General features: G+C 32.3%; 2 protein-coding genes and 2 long non-coding RNA genes across 6 annotated transcripts; 2 read left to right on the top strand and 2 right to left on the bottom strand.

Moving 5' to 3' along the window:
• The first annotated feature begins 145 nt into the window (after positions 1-145).
• Positions 146-13,613, top strand: LOC138943600 (uncharacterized). The gene is made up of 4 exons (XR_011448508.1): positions 146-240; positions 3,963-4,241; positions 12,966-13,196; positions 13,314-13,613. It is a non-coding gene; the product is annotated as an uncharacterized lncRNA (long non-coding RNA).
• On the bottom strand, positions 856-9,744 carry LOC138943596 (peroxidasin homolog pxn-2). 2 transcript variants are annotated; one of them, XM_070314565.1, is made up of 8 exons: positions 9,354-9,735; positions 6,158-6,929; positions 5,197-5,624; positions 4,005-4,252; positions 2,145-2,394; positions 1,823-1,941; positions 1,562-1,721; positions 856-1,424 (listed from the first exon to the last, which is right to left on the bottom strand). In XM_070314565.1, the coding sequence occupies exons 1-8, from the start codon at positions 9,452-9,454 to the stop codon at positions 1,343-1,345; spliced, it is 2,160 nt and encodes a 719-aa protein (XP_070170666.1). In that variant the 5' UTR covers positions 9,455-9,735; the 3' UTR covers positions 856-1,342. The 2 variants fall into 2 exon arrangements, with proteins under 2 accessions (XP_070170666.1, XP_070170667.1); XM_070314566.1 differs by lacking the exons at positions 856-1,424; positions 1,562-1,721 and having other exon boundaries at positions 1,852-1,941; positions 2,128-2,394; positions 9,354-9,744.
• On the top strand, positions 5,994-8,090 carry LOC138943601 (uncharacterized). Its single transcript, XR_011448509.1, has 3 exons — positions 5,994-6,487; positions 6,596-6,850; positions 7,814-8,090. It is a non-coding gene; the product is annotated as an uncharacterized lncRNA (long non-coding RNA).
• Prp3 (pre-mRNA processing factor 3) lies at positions 10,257-13,011 on the bottom strand. Of its 2 annotated transcripts, XM_070314569.1 has the most exons (6): positions 12,992-13,006; positions 12,716-12,900; positions 12,370-12,581; positions 11,507-12,290; positions 11,064-11,421; positions 10,257-10,943 (listed from the first exon to the last, which is right to left on the bottom strand). In XM_070314569.1, the coding sequence occupies exons 2-6, from the start codon at positions 12,861-12,863 to the stop codon at positions 10,544-10,546; spliced, it is 1,902 nt and encodes a 633-aa protein (XP_070170670.1). In that variant the 5' UTR covers positions 12,864-12,900; positions 12,992-13,006; the 3' UTR covers positions 10,257-10,543. The 2 variants fall into 2 exon arrangements, with proteins under 2 accessions (XP_070170670.1, XP_070170669.1); XM_070314568.1 differs by having other exon boundaries at positions 12,716-13,011.
• Positions 13,614-13,967: the final 354 nt, after the last annotated feature.

The following is a 13,967-nucleotide window of genomic DNA, read 5'->3' on the forward strand; positions in this document are numbered from 1 at the left end:
CTCGACGATTGGAGAATAGACCAATGACGTAAAAACTCTAGGCGCATGCACCAATAGCAATCGCGTACAACTATCCCAAGTTATCTTTCCTCTCTCGTGACTTGCGTAACATCCGGAATGTTCTACCGGATTCTATCGAGGAGAATTACTCATCGAGATAATTATCAAAATAAGTCATGACTACTTTTCGCGAAACAACGCGAATATTCTGCGACGGCTTCTATATTAAACGCTTGCGAGGTAAGTCGGAAATATAGATGAAAAATATTCGATAGCCGGGACTCTATATCGATATAGAATTTCCGGATTTTAAAATGGTTCGACCCATTGAATCGAGCGTTGATTTTGTCTCGGTGTATAATCTGTAATCAAACAACAAAATTGCCGTAAATACGCATGTAAGTGAATAATCATCTACCGTGATAGAATATTATCTCTTTAATAGTATTTATTTATATTTATCAGTATGAATAATGTTAACTAATGAATATAAATATAACGGAAAAAAATCAGGACAAAATTTAACCTCCGCATCCTATATATATTTAAAAAATGGCAACTCGAATTTTTATTTCCTACAATATAAAATGTGCATTATTAATATATAATATTCATTGTAAATGTATAAATTATATCATAAAAATGTGTTACGTTGAATTTTAATTTTATTTGGCGATGATGAGGGAGAGGAGGAAGACAGCAATATACACACATTGAAGTTAAAATAAGTTAAAAATCTTAAGATTAAATTCAATCGAAATATAAGTATATTATAAAAAAATTCTCGATTTAATCGATCAAAATGTTCGCTCTTCTGAATTATATACATTTTATTATTCGTCGAATATAATTTCATCGAAACTGGGATAACAATGATAATTTTCAATAAGATTATAACGAGCAATACGACAAAATGTGTATTAACAAATGCGTGTATATTAGAAATGAAATGGAGATCATTATAAAGAGTTTTCTTTTTTTTGTTACGTAAGATATTAAAACTATCAACACTTGTTATAAACTTAATTAAATTTCTATCAACGATTATATGAACTATTTTTTCTAACTATTATATATTTCTTTCTATAGCAAAATCTTATATATTTAATGAAATTTTTCTCTAATTAGATTCGAAATTAAATTAGTAACTTTCTGATTAGTTATGATAAAAAAATTTTTAAATCTAAGTCAACAAATATATAATAATTAGAGTTTTCTTGCGATAACGGAATTTTTAAATATGATAGTAATAAGATGTCGCTGATTTTAATTAAACATGCAATTTCTAATATAATCAGGAACAATGTTGTTTAATATGAGCAATGTTAAAATTTGATAAGATTTAAACCGCATTTGTCCTTTCCTTCCAAGCTGCAAAATCCATGGTTCCTTTTACATGGATTGTACAATTTGTCATATCATTCCTGAAACATAAAAAGAATATAATTAAATATATTGCTTAGAATACGTCGCTAGAATCAATTATATTACAATCTTTGTATCATAATCAGTTTATAAACTTGTTAAAAATGTACGATATTTAAAAATTGGTAATAGTTACAAGAAAGGATCTTTTAGGATGAAAGCTCTCGGTTGCATCCATTGTAATCTATCACCATTATAACATAAAATTTGCGCCATTGTATTTTTTCGTATTTCTTCCAACTGTTTTATCGTAAATGAACCAGGAGTATTCCCATTTTCGTACCAATATCTATCACCTGCATAAAAAAATTGTGAGATGATAAAATATTAAATGGGCTTTTCAAGTTTGCGGCATTCAAAAAAAGTACATAGTAAGCTAAAACTAAACTACATTTACCTAAACGGATATTCCGAAATGTTCGCCCTAATAAGCAAAGAAATGTCGGTCCGAGAACAGAATCAGCTATCGGTGCTTCCGAAAGTGCTCCAGTTACTAGATCTATATCCTGTACACCTCTATAAATTAAATAGAAATAGATTATTAAGATATAAGAAAATTTGTAAAATATTTTAAAGATCGCTTCAGAATAATGTTTATCATAAACAGTTATATTATAGGATCTAATAATTGGCTCATTTTAAATCGCAATTGTATAGACGTGGAAATTTAAAAATATAGTAATCTGTATTACTATATCTCACCCTATATTTCATCTTACTTGTAGACTTTTCGAAGTCTCTCGATAGTATCTTTAGCCATTGTGTCTTTAAGATCGTAAAAATCAATAAGATTCGGCAAATCACAGAAGCTTCGCCATTTGGCATAAGACGGCAAGCCATGATCTCTTCCCTGTTGTATAATCTGCGCGGCGTAATCCACGGCTACATCGTTGGTTTTCCCGTCGTGGAAATATCGTTCCAAGAGTATTTCGTTCAAGCCCGGAGGCAGAGGCTTCCTAGAATGTCCCGCTGTCGCGGAAATTAGATCTTGCATCCTAGATCGTCATTAAAACCAAGTTCTCATGGGACCAATGTGTATATCGTGTGATAGTAAATTTTAATAAATTTATAATGATAAATGTGCAAAATATTTACTTTTTCTCTAAAAATTTAAACGCGCGCGAATTCAAGGAACAAAAATCATAAGATCTGATATCTGATACAACATCTGAATGCAACAGTATTTAATTTGCTCAAAAATTATTTATTTTTTTATTATTTTCAATATTATTACATTACGATTACATGAATCATAGTCCTTTATCGACATTATCATAAATTATGAAAATTATACATATATTATAATATTCTTTTTCTTTCTTTTTTTATGTACCAGTTTCGAGAAAAGTGTGTGAGCACTAAAAAATTTTTTAGATCGTATAAGAGTAGAATTGTTCTACGAAATAGTTTTGCGAGATATAAAATTTCAGGCAGTAAAACAAACTTTTTCTCTTTTCTCTTTTTATTTCCAATTGTTCCCAAATGGTGATTGAGCAGAGGTCTAAGACGTGTACAAAAAAAGTTTAATATTATCTTTTTATATTGAATTTCTTGAATCACGCGCGCTCGTAAAATTTCGCAAAAGGCATCATTGTGATTGCAATGTGCCTTTCACTGATGTGTTACACTCTTTTCCGCTATGTAATTAAAAAGTTTGTGCGTACTATTGTTCGTGCACGAAGACGAGAAGGAGAAGGAGAAGTATATATTCTGTAAACTTTTGTAAAATCGTCGTGTCGAAGATTCTCCAAGTCTTTCGTTCGCACAACTCACTTTCATTAGATAACGTTTGACCTCGATTTTAGAATAAAGTATTGTAAATGATAATCTTTTGTCATAATCTATGATGATATTCTTCTAAAACAACAATACAATTGTCATTCGGGAATTTTTCTTTCGCGAGCATTTCTTTTTCACGATATTCTCATTAAAGCATAATGTTACCGTTTCGAGAAAAAGTGAAAGGTAAGAATGTTTAATAAAGAGTCAAGTCAATTTTATGATAATTCTAGAGAAGCATGCATGTGCACGTGATGTATGACAATAATAATTATAGTTAATTTATTTGAGACAACGACATTCCTATCGTTATAAACTATAATGCAACTGTAATGCAACGAGAATCCCCGCTTGATTAGAATGTACAAATATTTCACTATCGTGGAATACTAAATACATAACGCGGATGCATTTTTCCTTCAGAATATTTGAATTTAAAAAATAAAATGTGGACATTAGATATAATTCTAATTTATAAATAATTATTTATAGATGATAAGGATGAAATCTTAGATATTATGATAATAAAATGCAATTTAAAAAATGAATCTGCTACGTGAATCTTCTATTTCAAATTTTCCATATCATGATATTCGATTATCGATTATAAATGCACGATAAATTAATCATACGATTGAAATATTTCATAAAATTCGTCTATTAGCATTTTTTCCGAATATTTAGTTAGAATATATAACTGTTTTCTCAATTTATTCTTTATATTTCTTATATTTTAATATCATACGATAAAATTTCAGATCACACTGGCGTTTCGATTATATCGAGTAATTTCAACTGACCTGTAGCTCCGACGATCAACCGATCGATCGCGCCAGCCTCGTAGAATTCCTGTGGTGAATAAAAGGCCGATAATAATGATCTTTCGCCAGACTTCAGCGATGATCGTGAGTCAACCAAGTCTAGAGTCTTCGGGGTCAGCGCGGCGACAAAGGATAGCCCAGCCGACGCCGCCGAATTCGAAAGCGTCGCATCCACGCGGCTATCATAGCCACGGAAGTAACCCCGCTGCGTCAAGCGTAAGTTGAATCTTCGCATACGTAACAAAACGAAAGATAACAAACGCGATACCGTATATGGGTGTGAGTTGCGTCTTGAAAATTGCGGGGGTCGATGTATCGTGATGTAATCTCGTTGCGTCATGTTTTCTCTTATATGATGCATTTTGTGTTATTTGTGAAGGATTCCTTCTTGATTAATTATCTTGATTAATTATAATGAACTTATCGAGATACACAACTTTTTTATCAGTAAAGTGCTTAATCGATTAAAAATTACAATCGTGGTACATTATTTGGTAAATTGATTTAGAAAAGGCACTAATCTGAATGAGCTAAAAAAATAATAATTAATAGTTTATGGATATATTAAAAATTGCAAACAATAGAAAAGATAACGCATTAGAAGAATTTGATATGCTATATAAAATAGAACTTAATACATACACACCCATTAACACACGTTAAAAATGGAATCATGCTTTCATAAATTAAATGTGATTAAATTTGATCATCATCCATTGTATATATATATATATATATATATATATATATATATATATATATATATATATATATATATATATATATCAATCTGTTGCAATTGGTTCATCTTGTAATAATCTTTTTTTTTTACAAAAAGTTATATTGGACGCTAAATAGAGCAATCAGAATATAATGTTAATTCAATTTATCAAATAATAATGCATTAGATATTGGAAACGATAGATTTTTTCATAAAATTGCATCAAGCTATTATAATTATCGAGAAATATGATTCTAATACAGCTTCCAATATACAAGGGTAAAATGCATCGATCCAACAATAATTAACGTATAATTTTTTTAGTTTTGCTCTAAATATTTAAATAAATGTTATATATTATCTATATTGACTTTTATTTACAGAAATTTTTATCGAATTATATTCGCATTTTATATAAATGGAGTATATAATTTAGAAAGCATTACATACTTGTCGAGGGCACGCTCTCCGAAAATGACAGGTAGAAATTCGTTATAAGTTATATGTTGTAATTCGGCGATAACAATCCTTCTTGCTTCCTGATATAGTTTTTCGTCGTCCCAGTGAGGATTGAACCGTTCAAGTTTTGCAGCTATCCGGTTGTGCTCCCGTAAGAATAACACGTACATCAAAGTAAGACCTGGATTTTCGTTTACTCTGGAATCGCCGCTAAAGAAACACGGGAATGCTTTACTTGCGCTTCGACAACTCTCGTATCTTGGCGAAGCCATCGGCAAATTCTTCCTCTGTGTATTTAGCAAACCGCCCTTGCCTGATCGTAAGGCCTTAGCCGTCTCTTCGGAACTACCGTAAAGCGGTGATAGATCCAGATAGGAAGACGCCTGGTTGGTCTGTTGTCGCGAACCCAATTTGCAACCCTGAATTAAATGATATCTAACGTACACATAAGACTTATTCCCTGTTTAATCGTTAGAATTCTCTTTGAAATATATCAGAAATTCTAAATTGTATAAGATTATTAATATTCTATTAACTGTATCAAGATTTTAAAAATGCGATGCTATTTCTTCACACAAATTAGAAATAATATTCTCTGGAAAATCTAATTTTTGTTTGAGAAAAGATAATATAAATTTCAGAAAGCATTTCTACACACACATATACCATATATATATATATATATAATATATAATTACAATCTATAATGACAAAGCTCTTACTTTTCTATTTTTTCCTTTATTATCTTTATGATAAAGAATATTTATATTCGGTTTTTGAATAGCTAAAATACTATTAGCACGCGCTCTTTCAAGCTAATAATGATGATAATTCTTGCGTATATCTTAAAAGATATTGGATCTCTCAAAGTTCTTACACAATAAAGTGAATAAATCACAGGGATTGATATTTCTAAGAGATTTCTCAAATATAAGAAATTATATTCAATTACGTGTAACGAATTTCCTGGATGCGGTGCCGATCTCGAATATTCCATACAACCGACTGGCTGCTCCGCGCGGATCGGGAAGCATTCTGGATGAAAATTCTCGTAATCAACATTGCAACACTTGAGCCTAGTGCCATCCGGTAGTTCCATTCTGGGTGTATGTGCTAAATCGTGAGCAAGGAATTGACCAAAAAGCGCGGTGAGCGCCATTAAATGAGGATGCTTGAGGTCCAATCCACCGGAATGTATTTTCGAGGAAACTTCCCTGGCACTAGGTAGCTTCGTGCGGGGCAGGGAAACACCATCCTCGTACTCTGGTGGTAAAAATCTTACGTAAGCCTCCAATGCAGCTCCCCAAGTCGGATGCAACGGGTTGTTGCATCGACCCGTGTGTGTCCTGTAACGGGTATCCGTCTTCTTACACTCAGACATCACTCGTAGGAAGCTGGGCGAATCGGGACAAAGGATGGCTGCCACTGTCGGCAGTAACAAGGACGCCTGTTCCGATGACATATTAAACGCTTCTACGAGCATCACCGCCATCGTCTCGATTTGTAGAGCTTTTCTCGAGAGATTTTGAGCGCCTTCGGTCATCTTGTGAGATGCGCCAAAGAACCAGGATGGCGAGTTCCGGCTGAGATGCGTCTGCGAGTTCATGATCGTCCGTTCCGCTTGGCTATATCTCTCCATAGAGAGGTTTGTACGCTTACCTAGATCCTGCAGCATCCTGGGTGGCAAGGTCGTAGCTCCGGCAAGTGTCATTAGAGCGAGGAATCTGTGAATCGGTAAAGAATCTAAAGATAGAAAACACCCACTTATCTATGCATAGCTTAGTGCCAACGAGTGCCGTCGCGGTGAACGCTTTCGAATCGAGATGCGCTCTTATATGAGAATGCACTTATATCCCATATAATACAACCGCATTGTTACCCAATAATCGTTATGCAGCTTCAATGATTGCAGTATTATCTAATTTACCAATGATGCGATACAATCATTGGAAACATAATTATAGGGTTGTACATCGTAAAGATGATCGTGCGCTTGTGTATCCGCATTGCAAAAGGATTAAAATGAATGTCAACAAAAGCATATTTACTACTTTATCTGCTGCAAACTCGCGCAAATTTTAAGACCACGTTATACCACCAGACTTGATTTATCTTCCCATTAGTAAAATGTTACATATTATATATATTTTAACCATGTTAAAGATATATAAATCTCGGTAAAATTAAAAGATGAAATGTGTATATACATAACATTGTCGAATTTATAGCAGGGGATTTAGGAACAAGAGAAATTTCGCATAATTTGATTGTGGCAGTCAAACTGATATTAAATAGAACATAAACACGTAATTTCGTAATTTATCACACCATCGTAATGAATTGCCAGAGACCTTGTTTATTTGATGGCGTTTCATCTTGTTACATTAGAAATATTGTTCTTAGTTGCGTTAACCGTAACAAATTCATTCATCAACTCGGGCATCTAATACCGGTTCTGGATTGGGACTATGTCATTTTTTACGATGTAACATAAGGTCGAAATAGATCTAAACGACCTCAGGAGAAGGTCGAATGGAGCTGACATTTAAGATCTTTCCTGATTCTTTTGTATGTTGCTTTACGTAATCTTCTTTATTCCCATGACTAGCGTGAATCGATGGGAACAATCACTTTGGCACACGCGGATCGATCACTCTCAACCGATTATCTCTGCACTGTTAATCTCCTTATCGACCCGGAACTTTGATCTTATTGGAACACGAGCATGTATTTTATGAGCGTGAGGAAGATTTGCGGTGACTGAAAAATCGATAGAAACGGCAAGATAAATTACGTACAATTACATCGCATTACAGCATTACTGGCATAATATATTCTTTTCATAATAATCAGCTATACATACATTAAAAAAAAAAAAGAGAAAAAGGGAGAAATCATTAAATGCTACTTCTCTTATTACTCAAGTTTTTAATTATTGAAACTTAAAAGTTTTTATATGTGAAATCAGATTAAAAAAATTTCTTATTCTTTTACGTTAAGTTTGCAGACCAATTTATCAAAGTCTTTAAATATCTCGATTTAATGTACATCGATAATCACGAAAATATTATTTGCGGTATTCGTTAATGTTTGGTCAGATATTATACTATTGTCACTGATATATATATATATTTAGATTGCATGGTAAGCTTTGGATACCATGTACACTCTCTCATTTCCTTAAAATGTGAAAATCATGATTGATGTTCTTAATCTTCACACATAATTACCTTCAAATAATATATAATTATCAGATAATTGTATAAAATTGTAATCTAGATATATTGTATTACGTACGCAGAGTAAAAGTATGCAATGTAAAACTGTACGGACATAGTATATATTAGCTATATAATTACAATAATTATAAAACAATTAGTTTCGTGCCGCTCACACGATGACATTGCGTATCAATTGTTGACTTGAACAGTTCTGTATAACTTAATTGTTAACCTTTGATGAAATAATGAGGTAAGAGAAACGTATCTGACTTCGTGAATACAAATCATTATGCCAAGACATAAGACCAAAGACGCCAAGACATTCTCATTCGCAAAGTTTCATAACGTTGCTGTTTCACTGTTTACGATCGTTGGGATAGAACGTTTGAGCTAATTACTCGATATGTAACATCCCGCGCGCTTAATCAACCCTTGGTTTTGAAACAAATAATAATCTTATGAAACTTATACTAGGAAAATATTCAGTTATGTAAGTATTGTTTTTTTTTAATAATAATGAGCTGTTATTGACTGGTTACGAAACATTAATATATACAACTCACAGATGGATATTAATGACTGAATTTTAAATTTTTCGCGCATAATTTTTAATTCTCTTAATTCTCGAGAGAGATTCTCGCTCTTCTTAATAATTTTTGATCACTCACGTAATTAACAAATTTATTCGAATTTCCAAAGAATATATATTTTTCTTTATTATTATAAATTATCTGTTTTTAATTATATATATATAAATTTCTAATTATAATTTTGTTATACACACACACACACACATACATTATTTCAAATGTTACCAAATGTTATTAAATCATAATTCATCATTTTATATCAAATTAATACAAATTAAAAAAATAAATAGTATTAATTGTATTTGTTAGAATTTAGAATACGATTAAAAATACTCACCGTGATACAAAGATGAGCAAACCACTTGTGGCGATGCTTCTAGCAGGAATCATTTTTTTGGAGATAATGCGTGTGATATCTTCGTAATGTACGGATCTCATTCACGTAGTTAATATGCGATGGCATTCATCTGCCTGAAAAGATTTCACAAGAATCGCACACGCGAGAGCGGTTTGCGCGAGAACGCACAGCGGTAATTCTGAACTGAGAGCGATGCTCGAACGAAAGTAAAACTCGAGTGTACTCTGTATGGCTTACTCCGGAGTGGGGTCCAGCCAGGATCGCAGCAACGCATAGTGTCAATGGTGCACGAGGTATCGAAGTATAATATGTATGCAACTAGTAAAAGTACATCATTGCACCGGCTGCAGTTGTGGGATTAATACTATGAGCGAAGCTAAGATTCGCCTTTCCTACAGCTACGTTATTGGAAATCGCGATATTGTTTCAAGGTCTAATACACACTCCATTCGCACCTTTGTGCTTGCAACGCGGTATGCGTGGATCGCGCGTATTCGTTTGCATAATGCTATAACAATAAGCATCGCAGCGCCTATTAATTAATGCACTTGATGGGCTTGACTACAATGTCATTTGCGGATTAGAATTCCTTAAGATGTTTGTGATTCATTCAAATATATAATCGCAAACGATTATCCACCTATTACTTCGTCTCTATTGTCCTCCTGTGTCAACAAGATCATCATCAATAATAAATCATGAGAGTACGTCGCGTGTAGAATAAAGCGAAACGATTATATGCTTCTAGCAAAATTTATTTCAAGATTTATTTATACAGAAATTAAAAATAAATAAGAAAATAAGCATACTCGCATATAATAGTATAATTTGACAGCAAAATATAGTAAGATAAAAGACAAAATATAGTAATATAAAAGTAGTTCCTAAGATCGCTTTATTTTTCATCGTTACGGTATAGAGATTAGATTATACTGAATTACTGCAAATAAAAATAGATCTCCTCAGAAGCAGTGAACTTTTATTTATGTTCAATTTATCATGATTACATCTTTTATTTTTTATCATAATTTTAATTAATTTTAATATAGTTCAGAACTTAATAATTTTATTAAGTACAGAACTTATTTATTATTTAATCTGCATATTAGCTTTGCTTGCGTATTAATTAATTAATTAATTTACAAGAGTAATTTAATTTACAATATATTTTAAGAGCGTACTTCATCTGTATTATCAAGAACTGCCCCACTGTAAGCTAAATCCCAATAATGCTCCACTTGATGCTTTTTGAAGTGCTCTCGAGCCATTTTTTCAATTGGGCACACTTTAAACTTAATTTCTCCGAAATGTCGCTGCTTACTTGTACCCTCCCAAACAAGAACACATCTGTTCGGTACATCATTACCATCATTATCCTTCACTATATCCTCTTCCCACTTAATACGATGCATCATCAGTCGTTTATACTTAGCTTGTTGTTTTGTTCCACCTTCCACTACAACAACATTACAGTCTCGGAACAACATTACGCAACCAGTAAGATAGAGCTGTTTCGCGTTAGTCTCCACTTTGAATTTCTTTGAGGCATTATTGATAAGATCGCGTATTCTGTAAAGATATGTTTATCTTATATTATATAAATCAATACACACACACACACACACGCACACGCACACGCGCACACACACACACACACACACACACAATAAAATTATAAACATACATTACCTGTATACAGCAACATGAACGCCAAGACTAGTGTCTTCTTTAAGTTTTCTCGCCTTTTTTTCGCGACGTTGATCAGCAGTGAGTCTGCGTGCTGCATTCGCATCCTCATGAGCCTTTAATCTCTTAGCCATCTGTTGGCGAACATGAGCTTCTATTTTTGTAGGATCTTGTACAGCTTCGGTTCCTAAAACTCGCATGAGATTAGAGATTCGCAACTTTGGCTCTGGTGGTGGTTCTAGACCCAATCGAATCTTTTCCTGCTCTTCCTTCCATGTCTCTCGCCTATTTTGTCTTCTTAATTTTTTACGTTCCTTTTTTGTAAGAAATACAGGCATATATATTGGTTTCAAAGGATCCGCTGTAAGATTTAACAAAAATAATTTTAATTATATAGTATAAAAAAATATATCAATAAAATAAAAATAAAATGAACATATATATACTTGGAGGTCGCATTTGTGCTGGATGCTCAACTAAATTTGTAATAGCCGAAGTTTTGATTGTCGTGGGCTCGTTCTCATTAGGATATCCACTAGTTAATATAACAGAATCCCACCATTCTACGTTAGGCACATCTTCAGAGAGAGCTTCAGTTTTAGGTGCAATTAGAGCTAATTTAGTTGCTGAACTAATCCCCGTTTTTCTAGCGATTTGACTGATTTCATTTTGCAATTTCTCTAATTGTGTCTTCATGCGTATTCTCTCTGCCAATTGCTGAAATTTTCCTGGTTCATGAAACTTCAATGCACGTTTACCACGCATCGCTGGCTTTACTCCTATTCTACCATCAAAAAATTGAGTATCTTGTATTTCCTCTGGACCTTTTGATTCTTGTAATTGAGCTTTAAATTCTTCTCTTTTCTTCGCACGTATATTAGCTTTTAAAGTAGGCACTACTTGAGTAAGTTGTACTTCTTTGCCAGTTATGTCTACTGTTCTACCAGATTCATCCAAAATTAAAGGAGTTGGTTTATCTGGTACATTAATATTAGCAAGTAATCCCGAACTTAATTTATTTCTGATCTGTGCTTGCAATGCAGCTATTTTTCGTGCTTTATCTGAATCTGTTTTACTCAATAGGCCTTGATTGTACATGCTTCCTACTGTGGGTAATGTATCTCGTCCTTTAAATAATGGCTTTCCAACAACATCTTCCTGCTTTATTGCCTTTAAAGCTCTTTTTCTTTCTTCTATTTCTCTTTGCGCATTAGCCATCATTTGCCTTATCTAAAAATATATAAAATATATATAGAAAATAAAATTATTAGATTAGCATTTAAAATATTTCACCAAATAAAATTAATACCTTATCTGCAGAAAGCTGAGTTTCTACAGTTTTCTCATTTTTTGCTTCATCATCTTTAAATCTTGATTTCTTCGCATCTTTGTCTTTATCTTTATCTTCCGAATGCGGCCGCTTCTTGTTCTTCTGAGCTGCTTTAGTGTCATCATAAATTGTAAATATTTTTTCTGTTAATTTAGAAGCTTTTTTGTCTTCTAACAAGGCTGATAATTTATCTATATTAAAAAAGAAACAAAATTATATATATTTAATATAACAATATATTAATATAGCATATATTATTTGTTGTAAGTGCTAATGTTAAAAATTGTAAAGGATGTAGATTGATATTTTATTCTCTACTACTAACCTGCTGTTTTACGTTTATCATAGCCAGAAGTGATACAATTAATAGCAGTAGTAACAATTGCTGGTTCACTGAAGCCAAGAAATTTATGAACCGTTTTCTCGATCTGTGGTTTTATTTCATCTACTTCCTTTCTCGTTAAATACGACATTTCTCTAATTTTACTTCATTCACTGAATGCGAATAATCTACAATTTTATATAAAGATAATTTATATTTTCACAATATAACCTCTCTTTCTCTCTCTGTTAAGGTTATAAATACCACTTCTCTACGTACTACGTATGACGTATGCACGGCTTGAAATTGGTCTCGTTCTGTAAAGCCAATAATCGCACGACCATTGATATTCTGATGTGGACTATCTTTTTGCGCATGCGCGGCAAAGAATACAAGCTGTATTCACAGTATACGACATGCAACGAACATTTTGGCGGTCTGGATTTTCAGCGGACGAAGAAGACGGTATAATAAAGTAATTAAAGTAAGTAGATAAATTAATATTAATATTATTTTGTATTTTACATTTATATAACATATAAAATAACTTTGAGAAATGGAATAAACAAAAAATAAATGTGTTTTTCTTTATTTCAATTAGATAGTGCAATGACGCCCCCGCTTGTTGCATACGCGGGAAAAAATGGACTGATCCAACATCACCGCTGAGCAGTAACATCATTAATTTTCGTCTTTGGAATCAGCAAATGGACCTCAGGTAATACAAGATTTGATAATTTGCTTTGCTGAAAGTGTCATAACATCGAGGCTCCGATTGGTAAGTGCAATATTACTTTTATTTCGCTTTTAAAATGTGCATAAAATATTGCCAAGCTTTAGTCAAAATGAGCTTACTATAGCATCATAAAACTACAATTGATGCTAATTATATTTGATTATTTTTGTTACACGGATAGTTTTGCTACGATTACAAAGCTGTAAAAAGTTATATAATTACAAATATGTTTACAGTTCAATCTTATTATACATCTTGAATACATAGAAATAACTAAATTAAAATGGATTTATTTTTACTTTTATGTTATTATAAAGCATAAAAAAGACGATTTTATTTTCTCTTATTAAATAATATTGATTTTATCAAAAGTTAATTTAATAGACATATTTTTTGTACATTAAAGAGTATATATTTAAAAAAAAAAAACTATAACAAATATATGGATATAGAATAAATCATATTAAATTTATTATCAATCAAAATTTACAATCTCTCAGATTCTTCGTGTATTCTCAT

The sequence above is a fragment of the Polyergus mexicanus genome, unplaced genomic scaffold (genome assembly GCF_030449975.1).
Source record: "Polyergus mexicanus isolate NDT 795.1 unplaced genomic scaffold, iyPolMexi1.0 SCAF_27, whole genome shotgun sequence".
Classification (NCBI taxonomy): domain Eukaryota; kingdom Metazoa; phylum Arthropoda; class Insecta; order Hymenoptera; family Formicidae; genus Polyergus; species Polyergus mexicanus.